General features: G+C 26.4%; 2 protein-coding genes across 3 annotated transcripts in view; both read right to left on the bottom strand.

Annotated features, from left to right (window-relative positions):
- Positions 1-21,480, bottom strand: part of LOC123264474 (1-phosphatidylinositol 3-phosphate 5-kinase-like) — a 63,365-nt gene that overhangs the window by 37,680 nt on the left and 4,205 nt on the right. The gene's annotated exons all lie outside the window — the stretch shown is intronic.
- LOC123264476 lies at positions 15,662-16,657 on the bottom strand. Its single transcript, XM_044727790.1, has 2 exons — positions 16,381-16,657; positions 15,662-16,209 (listed from the first exon to the last, which is right to left on the bottom strand). Exons 1-2 carry the CDS (start codon positions 16,502-16,504, stop codon positions 15,767-15,769), a joined length of 567 nt encoding a protein of 188 aa, XP_044583725.1. The 5' UTR covers positions 16,505-16,657; the 3' UTR covers positions 15,662-15,766.

Here is a 21,480-nt window from a genome sequence, read left to right as displayed (position 1 = left end):
CGAGGCTTAAGTCGCGCGGAACGAGACCAGAACAAAAGTCGGGATTTTTTAAGCGGGGAAAAAATTTTGGGGAAAGTAAGGTCATTTCTCGAGAAAATTATCTGGGATATTTTGATTCATTTCAAGGATAGTAATTATTAAATAAAAAATCAGAGATCAAAAAGCCCGAATTTTTAGTATTTTTAGATTTTTACTAGGTTTAATCTAATTTTTGGAGGTGACAAAAAAATTTTTTTTTTTTAATATAAATTTTATATGAAACTACATTAAATTCTAAAGAAATTGAGGAGTCAGTTTATTTTTTTGGAGGAATTTTAAGAGGAGTAATAATTAATTTAAGAACTTATGTGTGAGCGATTTTTAGATGTGGGGAATTTTTGGGGGGTTTAAAATTGATTTTTGGAGGTGAAAAAAAATTTTTTTTTTTTAAATGTAATTTTTATATGAAACTACATTAAATTCTAAACAAATTGAAGAGTCAGTTTATTTTTTTGGAGGAACTTTAAGAGGAGTAATAAATAAATCAAAAATTTCATTTATGAGCGATTTTCGGAAGTTAAAAATTTTGGGAGGTTTAAAATTGATTTTTGGGGGTAAAAAAATTTTTTTAAGCATAAATAAATAATTTTATGAGATTCTACATTGAATTCTAAAGAAAATGATGTATGAGTTTATTTTTTTGGAGGTATTTTAAAGGGAGTAATAATTAAAAGAAGATTATTTATACTTGCAAATTTCATATTGACCGAAAATTGCTCATATATATGAATCTTATTTAATTACTAATGCCCTTAAAATTTCTCTAAAAAATAAACTTACACATGATAATCTTCAAAATTTACTGTAGAATATTATGCAATCTTTCATTTTTCTCAAAAAAATTTTTTTCACTCCAAAAATTCAATTCAAAACTCCCCTACCTTCAAAATCCCCAAAAATCGTTTATGTAAAAAAATTCTTATTTCAATTATTACTCTTCCTAATATTCCTCCAAAAAAATAATCTGACTCCGCAATTTCTTTAGAAATTAGTCCAGAATTTTTCTCAAATTTTATTCTATTTTTAAAACATTTCTTTTATTTTATTTTATTTTATTTTCCATTACATAAACCCAACAGCCCAAAGGGCCAATAACAGGGTTACTTAATTTTTACAAAGTTGAAGATTTTGACAGTGTTTGAAACTTAAGTTAATATTTGGCTCTATATAAACTAAATCTTAATATTAGAGTGATTATTATAATCATCAGATAACTTAGTAGCTATGGTAATAAGAAAAGAAAAAGATACAATGATGAATCACGACTATATATGCAGAGTTACATTTTTCCTTTTTTTTAAATCTAAATTGTTGTTAACCAGGACCAAGAGTGCCTAGATCAGATATAATATTAACAGTCAAGCAATGGTATTGCGCAACTTTAGAATTAGAGACACAAGAGTGCTAGGAGTGAGCTTTTACTAAAATAATAATTATAAATCGGAGCGATTTTTTGGTAATTATCAGTAAGGTAGCTTTAATTGTCTTTTAGGGGGTGAAAAAAATTTTTTTTCGACAAATAAAAAATTGTTTAAGATTCTGTATGAATTTTGAAAAATTTTATGCATAAATTTTTGGAATTTGATTTATTGTAAGGGTAGTAATAATTTAAATAAGATTCACATACATGTATACATGTTATAACAACGGTTTTTAGGCATAATGAATTTTTAATTTTAAAAATTGATTTTTAGGGATGAAAAAAATTTTTTAAAAATAAAATACAAATTGAGGGAGATACTACGTTAAATTCTGAAGAAATTGATGTGTCACTTAATTTTTTAGAATAATTATCAGTGGTAGTAATAATTAAAATTAATAACAAATAAATAATTAAAAGACAAAAATTGAGCATACAAGGTCAATATTTAGTAAGTAATGGTCAATATTCTGAGCTATCGGCTGTAACGTTAATTATTACAATTATATTTTTATTTTTATATATTTAAGGAAGTTCGAGCGTAACTAATGAGTCAAAATAATGTTAAAATTTTTTTTAAATTTTAGTTTTCCCAATATTCGTCAAAATTCTTCATTTTAATTTAAAATAACTTAAACAATTTAATAATTTATGATTTTTACTTATTTAATAAAGTAAAGTAATAAAATGACTTTGGTATTTATTACTTACCGGAATAAATAAACAGATTTGGCAATAGCGCGTTTGATTATACCCATAACTGAGACATGGATGAGTGTGTGAGTTAAACATTTCTCTCTCTGTAACTATATTTCTATCCTTTTCTTTTTTCTCAGCTGTTGACGCGATGTTGTCAAATCTTTATTCGAATAAATGGCTGACGATAAACAAGTTATAAACATAAAATTTGACATTAAATATTTCAAAAATCATATCGGTAATGTATTATTATTAAATTGTTTTTATATTTTGCAATAATCCTAGTTTCTTGTGTATAGTTTTTTATATGTTAAAGTTGGGAGGTTAATATTGAAAAAAATAATTAAAGTCTCGACAAAAGTCTGTCCGCTATAAGAGCCCGTGTATAAGGAGATAAAATATGTGATTTTTAAAATTTAATATCTAAGTAACTAAACGGTGAATCTTTTTTAAATTTTGGGATTAAATAAATTACGTATTTATTTATTTATACGTATACTTAATTTCAAAGCTCAAAGTTGGAAATTATTTTTTACATTAGATTCGCTCGAACTTCCTTAATAAAGAAAAATATTACAGTTTGCAAGTTAAAACAATAAAAAAAGCATAACACTTGTTTTAGTTCATAAACTCTTCCAATAAATTTATAAATAATTTATTCATCTCAATTTTATCTAAACTGGTCAATATTTGGAAGTTTTACCGTAATTGTTTTGTAAAATAATAAAGTTATAACGATTTTGGTAATTTTGGCGGGTCATTTGGTTTAATGGATTCGTTAAAAGCATAACAACAATCGGAATGGCGGAGCAAATAGAACTAAATAGAAGTAGAAGAAAGGAAGAAAAGAATCTAGGATTGTAAAGAAAATATTTGATGGGTTTGCAGAGAGGTTTGAGGCTACTGAATCACGATTAGGTGACCGTTTTCAATGTCGACCTTCCTTTAATATATTTGTGTGTGTGGAATGGTTGAAAAACACCTGGCTTCTCTTGAGGTATATATACTTAATACAGAGGCATTAGGAATTAATTTTGGAAGCTGAAAGCGAGGAATTTTGTCATTTTTAAAACCGCGAGTTTCTTTTTTTTCCAAAAATTTGATTTGATTATATAAATCTTATTTTAATTATTACTTCTCTTATAATTGATAAAAAAAAATTAAATTACACATGAATTTATTTAGAATTTAATTTAGATAATGGTAAAATTTTTCTTTTTTACAAAAAAAATTTTTTCATCGTAAAAAATCAATTTTGAACTCCGTAAGATTCACAATGCTCAAAAATCGGTCAGATATAAGAATATTTTAAATCTACAATAGTAAATTTGTTTTTTTAAATCTTTAAATCTATATAAGTATTGCAGTAATTAAACAAATCGTTTATTAAATATTACAGTCGACTCTCGATAATTTGAAACTCAAGGAACCAGAGATAAATTTCAAATTGTCAAGAGTTCAAGATAATAAGCGTTTAAATAATAAATAATTTTTCAGGGGCAGGAAAAAATTTACAAATTATCGAGAGATTCAAATTAACGAGTGTCAAATTATTGAGAGTAGACTGTACATTAATTTGATTAAATGAACAATAGTTTATAACTTTGGAAAGATATTTAATAACCGTACGATTGAATGATATTTAAATGAATGCCCGAAAGGATACTACACGGAAAAAAGAAAACTCGAAAAATTACAGTATATAATGCAACGTGGCGCTTCGTGATGAAAACTGGAAAAATTACAGTTTCAGATTGTAATTATTACAGATTTTATAAGAATTACATTGTAAAATGTAATATTTACATTGCAAGCTCTGAATATTAAATTAAAAAATTGAATTTAGAAAAATGTTATTTCAAACTGTAATTTTTCTAGTTTTGATTACGACGGGACCGATTTTACATTTTATGCTTTAAATTTTCAAGTTTTCTTTTTTCCGTGTAATATTAGGTACACGGAGAGAAAAGAATAGAACTCATTCCTATGTAGAATGGTAACCATTACCATGTTACATAGTAACGGAAATTTTTGTGAGAACCCTGTGTAAATTTGCTAATAAAAATCTTAGAAATTATGATAAAAATATGAACAATCACTCATTCGATGCGGAATGAAATTCTGAAAATAATATTGTTGTTTTTTTATTTTTTTGATGAAAATTTCAATTTGTTATTAACAAAAAACATAACCAAAATAAAAAATCTCAGTTTTTCGTAAATAAATTAATAACTATTTCGTGATATCAAAAATCGGAAAAAAGATTCTTAAAGAGGAGGAAATTTCTGAAAAAAAGTCTCGACTCCCGAAACTCTATCTTGAAAAACAATAATTTTTATTTAATGTTGAAAATAGGGTTCCATGCGACTTTAGTCACACGGCCGCGCCGATGCTAAAATACGACAGCAGATGCGCGGAACCCTACACGGAGAAAACGAGATTTAACTGGTTTCCTTGTTGGACGGAACCTAGTTCCATCTATAGTGAAAAAAATTTACAAATGGTTACTACTTCTATGTAGATTGTAGTAGGTACAGTTTTCGTTTATTTCAGTTCAATCCGAGATGGGGCTCAGACCTATCTGAGATTTATTTGTCTCAGATGGTTTTCAGTACCACGCGCATGCTCGTCAGTCCCATCTTACATAGAAGTGGCGTCCATTTGGAATTTAACTAGAATCTATCTGCAGATAGTATCTATTTTTACATTATCATTTTCAAGTGCATTTTGCAATCAAATATATATGAATAATATGAATGAATAATAAGTAAATTATAATGAATAATACAGATTATAATTTTATTCCGAATCAAAAAACTAATTCTTAATAAGTTTAAAAAAAAAATTTTTAATTTAAAATTAAAAAATTAAAATTAAAATTAAAAAATTAAAATTAAAATTAAAAAATTAAAATTAAAATTAAAAAATTAAAAAAAAATTTTTTTATTCTAGTGTGGTACTATTTTTTAAAATAAGATGAAGATTGGTATTCATCAACATCTTATTTTAAAAAATAGTACCACTGAAATTAAATTTTTTTTTTTTAATTTTTTAATTTTAAATTAAAAAAAATTTTTTTTTAATTAAAATTTTTTTTTTTTTAATTTTTTAATTTTAAATTAAAAATTTTTTTTTTTTAATTTTAAATTTGAAATTGTTTTTTTAAATTTATTTTTTTTTAAACTTGTTAAGGATTAGTTTTTTGATTTGGAATAAAATTATAATCTGTATTATTCATTATAATATACTTATTATTTATATATATTTGATTGCAAAATACACTTGAAAATGATAATGTAAAAATAGGTACTATCTGCAGATATATTCTAGTTAAATTCCAAATGGACGCCACTTCTATGTAAAATGGGACTGACGAGCATGCGCATGGTACTGACAACCATCTGAGACAAATAAATCTCAGATGGCTCTGAGCCCCATCTCGGATTGAACTGAAATAAACGAAAACTGTACCTACTACAATCTACATAGAAGTAGTAACCATTTGTAAAATTTTTTCACTATAGATGGAACTAGGTTCCGTCCAACATGCAAATAAGTTAAATCTCGTTTTTTCCGTGTATTTTCAACATCAAATAAAAATTATTGTTTTTCAAACTAGTTCCGGGAGTCGAGACTTTTTTTCAGAAATTTCCTCCTCTTTAAGAATCTTTTTTCCGATTTTTGATATCACGAAATAGTTATTAAGTTATTTACGAAAAACTGAGATTTTTTATTTTGGTTATGTTTTTTGTTAATAACAAATTGAAATTTTCATCAAAAAAATAAAAAAACAACAACATTATTTTCAGAATTTCATTCCGCATCGAATGAGTGATTGTTCATATTTTGATCATAATTTCTAAGATTTTTATTAGCAAATTTACACAGGGTTCTCACAAAAATTTCCGTTACTATGTAACATGGTAATGGTTACCATTCTACATAGGAATGAGTTCTATTCTTTTCTCTCCGTGTACATTAGATTATTCAAAAACACATATTATTCACCAGACCTATTATTTTAATTATTAACATCATTTTTGTATCTTTAATTTTTAATAATTAATCTTTGATATTTTATCATTCAGACAAATTCTTATTTATTGATTATAAATCATAATTAATGTTTTCATCATAGTAAAGGTTCCAAATATTGACCAGTTTAGATAAAATGAAGATTAATAAATTATTTGTATATTTATTGGAAGAGATTATGAGCTAAAACAAGTGATATGCTTTTTTTATAGTTTTAACTTGCAAACTATAATACTTTTTTTTATTAAATATATAAAAATAAAAATATAATTGTAATAATTAACGTTACAGCCGATAGCTCAGAATATTGGCCATTACTTACTAAATACTGATTAAATATTATATTAATCTGATTAAATAAATAGTAGTTTATAACTTTGGGAAAAGATATTTAATAACAGTGCGATTGAATGATATTTACATGAATGCCCGAAAGGATACTAATATTAGGTACATTAGATTATTTTAAAACATATATTATTCACCAGACCTATTATTTTGATTATTAACATCATTTTTGTAACTTTAATTTTTAATAATTTATCTTTGATATTTTATTATTTAGACAAATTCTTATTTATTGATTATAAAGTTATTGATTTAATATAAATTGATGATAAATTTAGGTACCAAATACGGCAATGTTAAGTTATAATCACCAGTTTGAAAAACTTTCTGATATTTCTACCCAAACTTATTTTTTTTATTATAAAAATTCGGAATATTTCTGTGCATGCGCTTAAATTTTTATTTCAAGTATAATTAAAAATTAATAATTACGCCCTGAATATAAAATTAAATCACTAGATTTTTTAAAAATTAAGTTTTTATGCTGCCTGGTCAATATTATATTTAAAGTTTTTAGTTTTTGGTTTTAAGATACTTTGTTGAGAGCAGACTTTAAATGTGGTAAAAGTCCATAACATTATACCTGTAATATTACACCAATCGCCAACCGTCTGCCCGTACTTTATTACAAATAAAACCTGGCAACTTGTGTGTAAGTGTGTCTTGTCCTTATTGTCCTCCTGCTGTCATTTTTTCTTTTAAACTATATTTATGATGATTATAATAATTAATTATTTTCAATTCGGTTCGGAAATTAATTATTGGTCAATGTAAACATAGACGGAATTTTATTTGGTAGAAAGGGTTATAATTATTTTACGCAGAATTTAACGGAGTTTATGGTGGAGTTTGTTTTTTATTTTTAAAAAATTTGTATGACACCAAAAATCGAATTTGAAGAAAGAAAGATTTAAAATTTGAAAAAATTTGATTCCTATGCATGAATCTTATTTTGATTATTATTACTGCTATGAGTTATCTAAAAAAAATTAAGCAATAGAGGATTTTACTCATAATTAAATTTTTTCAGCCTCAAAAATCAATTTTAACTTTGTAAAATTATTACCAAAAATCGTTTATATATAAAAATTCTTATTTCAATTATTACTCCCCTTAAAGTTCTACCAGAAAGATAAGTTTACACATTAATTTCTTCAGAATTTTCTCTAGAATCTCTTCCAATTTTTCTTTTATTTTTAAAAAATTTTCTTCACCCCCAAAAATTAATTTTTAACCCCCCTTCAAAATTTTCAAAAATCACGCTTATCTAAAATTCTTGTTTTAATTATTACTCCTCTTAAAATTTGTTTAAAAAAATTAACTCACGCTCCGATTTCTTTTAGAATTGATTGTAGTTTCTTATACAATTTTTATTTTTTCAAAAAAAAATTTTTTTCGTTTCCAAAATTCAATTTTAAACTCCAAAAAGTTCCTAATTACTAAAAATTGAATTGTAATATATGATTCTTATTTTAATTATTACTCCTCTTAAAATTTCTTCAAAAAAATTAACTAACCCATCAATTTCTTCAGAATTTTCTCCAGAATCTCCGTCAATTTTTCTTTTACTTTTAAAAAATTTTCTTCACCCCCAAAAATCAATTTTAAACTCTCCTTACTTCAAAATTTTCAAAAATCACGCTTATCTAAAATTCTTATTCTAATTATTACTCCCTTTAAAATTTATTTAAAAAAATAAACTAATTGATCAATATCTTTAGAATTTCATCTAGAATCTCCCGCAATTTAAAAAAAAAAATAAAAAAATTTTTTTCTACCTCCAAACTTTCAAAAATCTCTTACACGTCTCAAAAACATTCAATTTTTTTAATAAACTCAATAATAATAATAATTCTGACATAAAATGTCACTTTCTCAGTATTATTCTGAATCCTCCCAGAATTCCTAATTTGAAATGCAAAATTTATTTCCCCGAAAATAATAACCTGTACAAAAAAAAATTATTCTTAAAAACTTTTCAAAAAAAAATTACCCAGCTTTAGAACAATATTAAAAAAAAAATAAAATTATAATTTCGCTTCCCAATTAAACTTTTTTTTTATGACGTCACTTCCCGTCGAGACTTCTCATAAGAGCAAAAATACGAGCGGCAAGCGTGTTATGGAAACTAAACAAGTAATTTTCGTATTTTATTTTATTTTTTTTATTTTATTTTTATTCACTTATTTTTTTGGGTCTAACACCCTGTCGCGGCTATAAATAGGACAACTTTATTTAAAACTTAGGATTTAAATAAGGGCAACGGACGCAACATTTTTTTTTTTTTTTGAAAAGTCTATTCTGTGCAGTGATTTAAAATCTCGACTCTTACGGAGGTAGTTTACACAAAAACTTACGAATCGGTGTGACTAATTTAATACCGAGCTACTATACCTTTAAATTTCATTATTTTGTTAGCTATCATAATATTTTCCTTTCTCAAAGTTGTCCTTTATTTTCATCGAGGTCCCTGGGTTCTCGGAAAATTATTCACTTTTTTTGTTGGAAGGGAAAGCATAGTTATGGAAATTTTACGGGGAATTTAATTTAGTTTTAAGTGTAATAACGATTGATGCCTTTTAACGCGACAATACCGAGATCTTCTTTTGATTATTACTATACTTTGTGTTGATGGAAAAAAATTTTATCATACATGATTTTATTCAGAATTTAATGCAGAATTTAGTTAAACCTTTACATTTAAGAAAAAAAAAAAATTTTTTTTAGCCTGAAATATGAATTTTAAACTCCCAGAAATTTATAATGACCAAAAATTGTTAATTATATGAATATTATTTTAATTATTACTACCTCTTAAATTTATCTAAAAAAATAAAGTCACACATGATTTTTTTTAGAATTTGATGTACATTTTGAGACAATTTTTATTTTTTCAATAAAAAATTTTTCTCACCTCCAAAATTTTATTTTAAACTTAAAAAATATTACAGTCATTAAAAATTGGATTTTTACATAAAAATCTTATTTTAATTATTACTTCCCCTAAAATTCCTCAAAAAAAATAAAAATCCCCCACCATTCTCTCTAGATTTAAATTAGTTTCATGGAAAATTTTTATTTAAAAAAAGAAAAAAATTTTTTTCTCCCCTAAAATCTAATTTTAAACTCCAAAAACGTGCAAAACGTCCAAAAATCGTTCATATATAAAAAAAAACTCATTTTAATTATTACCCCCTCTAAAATTCCTCCAAAAAAATAAACTCTCCCACCAATCAAATGAAAAAATCGTCGAGCAAATTTTCCAGAAATTAAATATCGTAAGTCTAACGAATGACATCCTGGCTATCAGAGTATTTAACACAAATACAGTCGACGCTCTCTGTATTGGACCTCTCTGTATTTGACCGCTCTCTGTATTTGACCACATTCTTCCTCTGTACTTGACGATTTTACACAGCTCTTATGGACAAGGACGAGTCAAATACAGAGAATGGTCCTGTACGGGCGAGTCAAATACAGAGAGCGTTGACTGTAGGAAACAAAGTGAATCAAACTCTACATCAACGTCTCGGTCCCTTATATTAAAATTAAAATCTGCTGACATATGCGATCACATCATTGATGTAAAGCGTCGATCTCCCAAACTTCTTGTCAAGGATATCTCAAACACGAATGCTCATACTAATCACAACAAAACTATTTACATCTCTGAATTCCTACATCCTGATCTCTACAAATTTTTACAGAAGATTAAAGTCAGAGCTAAACAATTAAAAATCAAATATGTCTGGACTTACCTTGGCAATGTTTATGCTAAAAAAAATGACCACTCTCCTAAGATAGTCATTAATACTGAAGATGACCTAAATAGTATTTCATAGCAATCTAGAGATAAACTCAATGTTACAAATTCATCAATAAATATTCTAAACCTAAACATAAACAGTTACTTAGCGCATTTAGCCCAGTTTGAAGCGTTGGTAGATGAATTACCATAATTCCAATTGTTCAATACTGTTCCATAGTTTTGATTGACTTATCCAAAAGGCTAGACTACAAACTTCAACGTCTTATAAACAACACCATCAGATTCATCTTTAATTTAAGACGAGATGAACATATCACTCCCTACAGGCATTCATTAAACTGGCTCACGGTTAAATCTAAACGAATGTACTCGTTAGCGTGCTTCATCTACAAACTTCTAAAATCAGGTGAACCAAAGTTCCTTAGAAGTCTCTTCGTTGAAGAATCCACAGATATTAGAAGATCGGAAAGAATTGCTGCTAAACAAATCAACGTGTCTTTTAAAATGCCAAACTTCTCAACTACTACTTTTGAACATTCCTTCGTAGTTTCTGCGATCCGAATTTGGAGGGAATTACCATTTGAAGTCACAAATTCACTTAGCTTAAATTCTTTTAAAACTAGTTCTTTTGAATTCTTCATGAAACGTGAACGAGATAATGAATCTTAATTTCAAACTTTTAAAGAAGACAATGAATCCTAATTTTCAAACCTTTGATATTCATTTACACATTTTTGTTACATGAGTTTATCGTTCTAGATCATCTCAGATTATCATCTTCTATAATTTGTATAATTTGTACCACTGAGTTTAACTCTTAAATTTTTAATGCTCAATTTTTATACTCAAATTTATTTTTTTTCTTGTATTTGTCATAATTGTATTCCAAAGTAAAGTAAAGAAAAACGATCAATTCTTAATATCTAATATTTTTGAAATTTTATATTTTCATTAGTCATACGTGTACTTTTATTGTAACTCTTTTTGTATACTTTTGCCATCTGGCTATACTGCCTTGGCATTGAAATTAAATAATAAATAAATCCCTCCAGAATTGAATGTAGTTTCATGTAAAATATTTATTTTCTCTAAAAAAAAATTTTTTCTCCCCCAAAATCCAATTTTAGACTCCTGAAAAATTCAAAACATCCAAAAATCGCTCATAAATAAAAATCTAATTTCAATTATTACCCCCTCTAAAATTCCTTAAAAAAAATAAACTTCCCTACCAATCCCTCCAGAATTGAATATAGTTTTATGTAAAATTTTTATTTTTTTTTTTTTAAATTTTTTTCTCCCCTAAAATTCAATTTAAACTCCAAAAAAATTCAAAACATCCAGAAATCTCTCATAAATGAAAATTTAATTTTAATTATTACCCCCTCTAAAATTCCCCCAAAAAAACAAACTCCCCTCCCAATCTCCTTAAAATTGACCACTTTACAACCTACAATAAATTCCCTTGTTAAAAAAAATTCACCTATTCCAAATCTCGACTATAAAACAAGAAACATGTCGAAATTCCGTAATTCCGATTCCCATCATTAAGCCCTCATAAACACAGCCATAAAACTAAAATATCTAAATATATAAATATATGTAAATACCATAAATAAATAAATAACCACTTAATCAAATGGTCAGCCGTGGTGGCTGGCAAATTGAGTTTTTATAAACCAAAGCTGGCTTTATTTTATTATAAATTATAAATAACTTACAATCTAATCTTCGGTCTCTGGAGCTAGATCCCACACCTTCTCTTTCCATCCAGGTCCATTTTTTCGAGGACACACACATACACACACGCGCACACAATATCGGTGAAAGATGCCAAGATAGCAGGTAGAGCCTCTCTTTAATGTATTAGTAAAGGTATTGGTTTTTCCGGGTGGCCTAATCGAATTCTTAAGGAAGTACGAGCGAATCTAATGTAAAAAATAATTTCCAACTTTGAGCTTTGAAATTAAATATACGTATAAATAAATACATCATTTATTTAATCCCATAATTTTAAAAAGATTCACTATTTAGTTACTTAGATATTAAATTTTAAAAATCACACTTTTTATCTCCTTATACACGGGCTCTTATGGCGGACAAACTTTTGTCGAGACTTTTATGATTTTTCAATATTAACCTTCCAACTTTAACGAATAAAAACTATATACAAGAAACTTGGATTATTGCAAAATATAAAAACAATTGAATAATAATACATTACTACAATAATATTTAAATATTTAAAAATTAAATTTTATGTTTTAATTCGTTTATCGCCAGCTATTTATCCGAATAAAGGTTTGGCAACGTCGCTTCACCAGCTGAGAAAAAGAAAAGGATAGAAATATAGTTACAGAGAGAGAAACTATAGAAAATGTCACGATATGACAAATATGACAGCTTAATTGCTTTTATTAGTAAATAAATTAAAAACAATGACAAAATCTTATATTGAGTGAAATAGTTTAATATATTAGCACTTTAGTAATTAAAAAAATTATAAAAATAAATATTTAAACTCTAAAAAAAGTGACTCTAATCTATAATTTTTTTTATTAATAAAAGTGATGTTAAATTTTTCAAAATATTTATATGTTAAAAATGAAAATATTCTTTACTTGAAAAAAAAGTACCCAAGCACACTAAGCTGTAAATAATTAATTATTTAAATTAATTAGAGGTTAGGAAATACATTCAATGGAAATAAATATCACAGTTTAAAGTTGAAAATTTTTTTTTATTAATAAATAAAAAAACGAAATAATTTAAAATTAATAAATAATTAACACAAAATAACATGAATAGTCATTCTATTAATCTGAAAATTAAAAATAAATAAAAATCTGAAAAATTAAATGAAAAGTTAGCTAGCTGTTAGACAGCTGTCAGACAGAATAAGCCCTAATTTTGTACATAAGCTATCAATAATTTTTTGGCTTTTCGTAATACGAGGTTTTCCACCTACATCTTGTGCCAAAAGTATTCTTATACCTTTAGGACCACTCGATTTGAAGCACTTACTTACAGTATCGAAAGTTATTCCAGTCATTGCCATTTTTTTAATCATATGCACAGATAAGCCACCGTTTTCTTTTTTGTTTTTGTCGACTAGTAAACACTGAAGAGTTTTTTGTATCTTGTTGAATTTTATTTTTTCAGCGCCTTGATTCATTATTTCATAAAGACTTTTAAAGTTCTCTAATATATCATTTCTATTAATATTTATATCTTTGTGTTCAACAAGCTTTTGAAGTACACATACATCATTAGCTGCATTATGTGCATCACTCAATAAACTAGCATTTAAAAACTCTTCAGCTAATACCTCCTGTCTGTAACTGGCTTTCGTTCCACGTTTATCTTTAAGTTTAGATTTAAATAAAGGTAAAGAATCAGCAAATCCAGCAACTAATTCCGAAAACTCATTCAATAGGCCTTCATTTCTTATAAAATTCAATAGCGTTGGACAATCGAACCTAAAACAATTATGAGCAACCAAAATGATTGGACTGTTTATTGATTTTAAAAATTGTAACAAACTCTTTGCGGCATTTACTTTTGAATGAGACATTACAAGATTGGAATTGTAATATAAATTACTATTTTTCAACTCAAGCCCTGTGATTTTTGATGCTTGTAAAGAAAATTCGCGCTCTGGTTTGATATAAATATCAAATTCTACATCAGAGTACTTTGCAGCTATTTGAACGACTTCTTTACTTGCATCAAGTCCCGTTGTTTCTAAATCAAAAAAAACAACTACAGCTGACGATAAATTAACTTTAGGATTCACAGTAACGGTGTCTACAAAATCAATTCCAACATCCAAACCACAACCTGACTCATAACATATTCCTTCCTTGCGAACAGCTTTATTACATTGATTAGTCTTACGATTAAAAAGCTGCCTCCGACGTTTTTTAAACTCAACCGTCTGTGCTTGAGCCTTTCGTCGGCATGAAATTTCATCCTTTTTCATTCGATATGTCATTGATGACTTCGTTGTAGGTGAATTGTTCATTTTTTTGTTAATACTATCTATAGATACATGACCAAGATTTTTATGGATTATTGCTGCACTTACTCGAATGTCATTCGACGATGATCCTCCATAATGAAGATGTTTAGGAGCAGTGCTAGCAATTGTTTTATTGAGAGACTCATTAGCTTGACTAGATCCACAAGGGCTCAGTTTGTCAGCAACGTTAGCAAACGAATTAAAAATAGCTTGAAGCTTATCTTGAACTGAGGGGTTGGATAAGCCTTTACCTCCAGGCAAAATTTTATGCCTATAATTTTCTGGATCAAGCTTGTATTTGCACCAATCACCACATGCTGAATGATTGTCACAAGCGTGAGAAACAATATTCAACAGACCAGCTTTCGTGGCTTCAACATTATTCTTGTTCTTTTCTAACACACAGCTGAAGCAATATTTAAAATATTTTACGAATGGTGTTGATAATTTCATTGCGTACAAACATTTACTTAGTTTAGAAACAGCATGGTTTTTGTCGCTCCATTTGTGAATTTCATAACCAGCCTCCTTGCGTAAAGTTGCAATTGTACTTGAATCGTCATCTCCAATCAAGGTACCAAGCCTGACATTGACTTCTGTAAAATGAGGGTTGTTCAGAAATATTTGTTTCGCCATGTCAGCTTCCATAGCTTTTGATGAACCCTCAAAATCTTTGCGACAGTCATGGTTCTTCATCTCTGTGTTATTCGGCGACTCTTGTGCTCTTGCCTGATTATTATTCCCATCTACTTTTTTATCATTTGACTCACAGAATTTACATCGCTTATTTCTCGTAGCAAAGCCGACGACTTTACCGGTGTAAAATCCAATAGCAGTCCCATGGCCTACAATAATTTTAATTGTATAATTTTGATTGTGTATAAGTACAAGCAAGTTTTAGTATTTTTATTTCTTACCTGTTAGACTGTTATAAGAACGCCCTGATCCTTTTTTTTGCCAACCAGCATCGTAACTAATTATTAAATAAACAACATTATTCTCCGACCAACCACTCAATCCTCTCAAACTATTGACAACATAAAAATTAAATTTATATTAAAAATTGTTATAATTAACATTAAAATTACAGTTTTTTATTACCATAAAATATTTTACAATTATTTATTAAAACTCATATAAAAAATAGTGAAAAACATTTTTTTTGATACAATTCATTTTTAAATTACCAGTTGAATATTATCATTCGAGTTCATGGTAACTCTAAAAATTAACTATAAATTATTAATATACAATTTTTTAATAATTCAATAAAATACAAAGATCATCACGATAGTTTAGAAATTGTAATAAAATATGACGACTATGTAATACAATTTCCAAGTACTTACACGAATGGACCTTCGCTTAAATTTTATTAAGTATAAATAATAGCCAGCTGAATTGAAATTGAAATATGCATTAATGATTAACTTAAATATTATTCCAAACCATACCCTTCCTTTTCAATAGTCATCTCCCTCTCTGCTTTCAAATTTTCCAAACAGCTTTCATTCGCTATTAGTTCGATTGCAGCTCCAACTTTTTTCTCATGACGTTTGAAGACTGTTGAATGCATGACAGGTACTTCTGCAGCTGATAAAATTTTATTGAGATGAGTGTTTCCATTACCACTCTCAATAACACCAACCACCACCTTCGAGTTTACTGTATACGTAGGCCTGGTTTTTGAATTTTTTTCGATTGTTGAAATGTTTACTGGGTACATATTCCCGCAAGTTTCACACTTAACTTGAAAAGTACTTGCTAATCCATTTTTTAATTCATTCACTGAATTACGGAGACGCAAAGCCTGCTTGCAAGGTTTACACCACAACTCATTATCTAATAATTTTAAGTCTACTAATCGTCGTCCACTTAGTTCTGTAACAAAATAAAATTTATTATAAATTTTCAACTTGAATTTAATAATACAATTTATTGAATATATTTTTCTAGAAGAATAAAATGTGTCATTTAATTTCTTTAGTTGTCATAATAAAGATACACACTGGTATAAATATAACCTCAAATTAATAGTACATTCATAATTACCAATAAAGTTTGTATTTTCGGCATTTTCCTTATTTTTTTTTCGAGCTTTATTGCTCGCAATCACATTTTTTTTCCACTGAGCTATATTTTTTTTAGTTAATTTTCCTTTGTAACGACAACGCATTTTGGTTAACTCACACACTCATGCACGTCCCTGTATAGTGGGTATAATCAAACGCGCTGTTGCCAAGCCTGTTTATTTACTCCGGCAAGTAATAAATACCAAAGTCATTTTATTACTTTGTTTTATTAAATAAGTAAAAATCATCAATTATTAAATTGTTCAAATTATTTTAAATTAAAATAAAGAATTTTGACGAGAATTGGGAAGATTAAAATTAAAAAAAAATTTTAACATTATTTTGACTCATTAGTTACGCTCGTACTTCCTTAAAGATATTTTTTTCTCACTAGCGCTCTTTACTTATGGATCAATAGATCTATCGTGGTGGATTACTCACTCTTTTATCCTTACGACTTAAATATTTTTATCTGCAGACAAATCATCCTAAGAATTTAAACTTTAACCATTAATTATTTTTGAGGCGCCTGTTAGCGATAAACACGCTTATAGTGGTCTTATTTTTCTATTTTTTCTGCCTCATCCTCACCTAGGAATCGCTTTTTTATTATGCTCCGTTTTTCGTCCCGGTAACTAGATTATTTTTATTTTTATTATCAATTTTTTAGAATATTTAGTAATAAAGAATTTTAATGATTTTAGATGTGGGGGGGGGGGGGGGTTTAGAATTGATTTTTGGAGGCGAAGGAATTTTTTTAAAAATAAAAAAAAATTGGAGAAAATTTTGGAGGGATTAAGGGGTGAGTTTATATTTTTGGAAATATTTTAAGGGGAGTAATAATTAAAATAAGACTTGTTTGTAGAAGTGATTTTCGAGGTAGAGGAGTTTAAAATTGATTTTTGGGGGTGAAGAAAATTTTTTTAAAATAAAAGAAAAATTTGGGGAGATTCTGGAGGAAATTTTGAAGAAATTGAGGGGTCAGATTATTTTTTGGGAGGAATTTTGGAGGGGAAAAAAAATAAAATAAGAATTGTATATAAGAGCGGTTTTTGGGAATCTTGGAGGTGGAGGAGTTTAAAATTGATTTTTGGGGGTGAAAGAAATTTTTTACAAACAAAAGAAAAATTGGAGAAGATTCTGCATTAAATTCTGAAGAAAAAGTGTCATTTGAATTTTTTATATGATTATAAATAATAATAATAATTGAAATAAGATTTATTTTAGAGTCATTTTTAGTGTGTATTAATTTTAGCGAGTTTAAAATTGATTTTTGGGAGTGAAGAAAATTTTTTTAAAATAAAATAAAAATTCGGGGAAATTCTAGAGGAAATTCTGAAGAAATTGAAGGGTCAGATTATTTTTTTTAAGAATTTTGGAGGGGAAAAAAAAATCAAAATAAGAATTGTATATAAGAGCGGTTTTTGGGAATTTTGGAGGTAAAGGAGTTTAAAATTGATTTTTAGGGGTGACGGGAATTTTTTAAAAATAAAATAAAAATTGAAGGAGACTCTAGATTAATTTCTGAAGAAATTGAGCGGTCAGATGAATTTTTTGGAGGAATTTTAAGGGGAGTAATAAATAAAATAAGATTGATATGTAAGAGAAATTTTTAGGGATTTTAAAGATAGGAGAGTTTGAAACTAAATTTTGGGGGTAAAGGTAATTTTTTTTCAAAAAATAAAAATTAAGGGATATTTTGGCGGATATTCTAGAGAAATTGATGGGTCAGTTAATTTTTTGGATAAATTTTAAGAAGAGTAATAATTAAAATAAGAATCGTCTATTAGAATTCAATTTTTGGTAATTGTGAATTTTTTGGTGTTTAAAATTAATTTTTGTTGACGAAAAAAATCGTTTTATTTAAAAAACAAAAATTGTATGAGAAACAACACTCAATTCTGAAAAAATCGATGCGTGAGTTAATTTTTTAAAAAAATTTTATTATAATTTTTTCAACTATTAATAACGTAATATTTATAAAAAACTAAAGAATTCTTTTATACATTTAATTTTAATTTCTTTAAATGACAGCATACGTATGTTGTAATTATTTAGAGTTCACATGAAAAAGTTGCTAATAAAATGTAATTAAAAAACGTTAGAACAAATTTGTGAGAAAATAATGTTAAAGAAAGAAAAAACTGAACTTCAGGTTTTTGTTTTTGTTTATGGATTTTTTAACGAAAGGTTATTATTATTTTAGCGAGCTTGGAGGCGAAAAGTGTAGGACAAGTAAACGTATCTGTGCACTTGTCGGCTTTCTCAAACTTCGAGTGTTCTGTTTCATTTTTTTTATTTTTGCCAATACGATACGCACCCTCGTACCCTCTTTATATTACTCTTACTTAGTTATGTAAGCTCCGATACTCGGTTTTAAGTAATCTCATTGAAATAACTTCGATTCATTCCTTAACCAACTTAGATTATTCTTGATTTTTTATAACAAAAATTATTATTACAATATAAATAATTAAAAAAAATTTTTCTAAAGTTATTTTTGGATTCTTTAGATTTTTCTCTACAAATTAAAAAAAAAAAATTCATTGAAAAATTTCCATTTTTCCGGAAATTATCACGAATTTTCCAAATTCAGAACTCAAATTTTTTAATTTTTACAAAAAATCAACTATTAGTACCTGAAATCATTTTTTCAAAATTTTTTTGACTTCACTACTGAATTCTCTAGTTATTTCTTTACAATTTAAGAAACAAATTCATTAAAAAATTTTCATTTTTCTAGGAATTAGTACGAATTTTCCAAATCAAAAACAATTCAATTTTTTAATTTTTTACAAAAAATCAATTATTAATACTTAAAAAAAATTTTTCAAAATTTTTTTGATATCACTACTAAATTCTAGAAAATTTTCTCTACAATTTCCAAAAAAACTTTATTGAAAAATTTTTATTTTTCCGGGAATTATCACGAATTTTTCAAATAAGGAAAAATTCAAATTTTTTAATTTTTACAAAAAATCAATTATTAGTACTTGAAATAATTTTTTCAAAATTTTTTTGACTTTACTATCAAATTATTGAGATTTTTCTCAACAGTTTCTAAAAAAGATTCATTAAAAAATTCCTATTTTTCCGGAAACTATCACCAATTTTCCAAACCAAGAACACTGATAGAAGGATTTCTTAGTATTTAAGAAGATTTATTTGTATTTAAGAAATCATTTCTTAAACATAATTTTTTAGTATTTAAAAAATATTTCTTAATATTTAAGAAATATTTTGTAGTGTTTAAAAAATATATATATTTCTTAGTATTTAAGAAATATTTCTTAAATACAAAGAAATATTTTTTAAATACTAAGAAATGATTTCTTAAATACAAAGAAATCTTCTTAAATGTTAAGAAATCCTTCTATCAGTGAACAATACAAATTTTCAAGTTTTTACAAAAAATCAAATATTACGACTTGAAAAAATTTTTCCAACTTTACTACTGAATTCTCCAGTTATTTCTTAACAATTTAAAAAAAAAAAATCATCAAAAAATTTTCATTTTTCCAGGAATTAGCAGGAATCTTCCAAATCAAAAACAAGAAAATTTTTCAAGTTTTTACAAAAAATCAATTATTACTACTTGAAAAAATTTTTCCAAAATTTTTTCGACTTCACTACTGAATTCTCCAGTTATTTCTTTACAATTTAAAAAAAAAAAATTCATCAAAAAATTTTCATTTCTCCAGGAATTAGTAGGAATTTTCCAAACCAAGAACAACACTTTTCCTAAAATCTTTCCAACTTCACGATCAAATTCTCGAGTCTCCTTTTAAACAATTAAAAATTAAAAAATTAAATTTTTCCCATTCATTACCGAAAAGAAATTTTAAGTAAATGAAGACGTTAATTATTCGGCTAATAAACCTCCGAAATGTCCTTATTAAAATAAGCGTAATGCCAAAAGTACACGAAGATTTGAAAAGATACGAGTCCATATTTAACGATATAAAATCAGGGGAAATTTTTTTCAACGTTACCATTTGCAAAATAAAAAGATTGAGCGATAGCCGAGCACTCACGCTCACATATATTCTCAAATAAAATTATTCTTATATTCACTCTAGATATACCTTGTTAGTTAACCGCCTGGAGACACGAAAATCCCTCGTTTAGTTACCTTACACTACTTTTACCTACATGGAAAAAATTACACACATACACACACACACACACACACATCTACGTAAGTATGTACTTCCTTCCTGTTTCCCTCTCGCTCTTACTCATTATTTTTTTTTTTTTTTCAGAGCTCTGAGCCAATTAAATTTTTTTTTTCAGCTTAATATTTAGTACGTTATAAAAAATATTATAGACCCATTTTTATTGCCGCTAATTTTTTTTTCTTTTTTTTTTTTTTTAATTTTGTTAACTTATTTTATGGCCAGTCGGTGGCTTTTAAGTTTGCTCTTTTATAACTCCCGGAAAAATTATAATTTTTTAATGAATTTTTTTTTTGAAAATTGTGGAAAAAATCTAGAAAATTTGGTAGTCAAGTCAAAAAAATTTTGAAAAAATTTTTTCAAGTACTAATAATTGATTTTTTGTAAAAACTATAAAATTTGTATTATTCTTGGTTTGGAAAATTGGTGATAATTCCCGGAAAAATTGAAATTTTTCAATCAAGTTTTATTGAAAATTGTAAAGAAAATTCTCTAGAATTTGGTAGTGAAGTCAAAAAAATTTTGAAAAAATTATTTCAAGTGCTAATAATTGATTTTTTGTAAGAACTTAAAAATAAGAAATTTTCCTCTTTTGGAAAATTCGTGATAATTCCCGGAAAAATTGAAATTTTTCAATAAATTATATTTGGAAATTGTAGAGAAAATTCTCTAGAATTTAGTAATGATATCAAAAAAATTTTTTAAAATTTTTTGCAAGTACTAATAATTGATTTTTTGTAAAAAATTGAAAATTTCGAATTATTTTTTATTTGGAAAATTCCTGATAATTTCCGGAAAAATGGAAATTTTCTAATGAATTTTCTTTTTAAATTGTAGAGCAAAATCTGAAGAACCTAAAAATAACTTCAAAAAAATTTTTAAAAAATTATTTCGAGTACTAATAA

The sequence above is a fragment of the Cotesia glomerata genome, linkage group LG4 (assembly GCF_020080835.1).
Source record: "Cotesia glomerata isolate CgM1 linkage group LG4, MPM_Cglom_v2.3, whole genome shotgun sequence".
In the NCBI taxonomy this organism is placed as follows: Eukaryota; Metazoa; Arthropoda; class Insecta; order Hymenoptera; family Braconidae; genus Cotesia; species Cotesia glomerata.
Note: the sequence above shows the minus strand (reverse complement) of the source record. Positions and strands in the feature narration are given on the sequence as shown.

Bases quoted from the DNA above. Each gene is read 5' to 3' on its own strand.
- LOC123264476 (XM_044727790.1), bottom strand. From the start codon at position 16,504: ATGCGTTGTCGTTACAAAGGAAAATTAACTAAAAAAAATATAGCTCAG. The intron at 16,210-16,380 runs GTAATTATGAAT...ATTTTGTTACAG, and splicing joins CGAAAATACAAACTTTATTG to AACTAAGTGGACGACGATTA.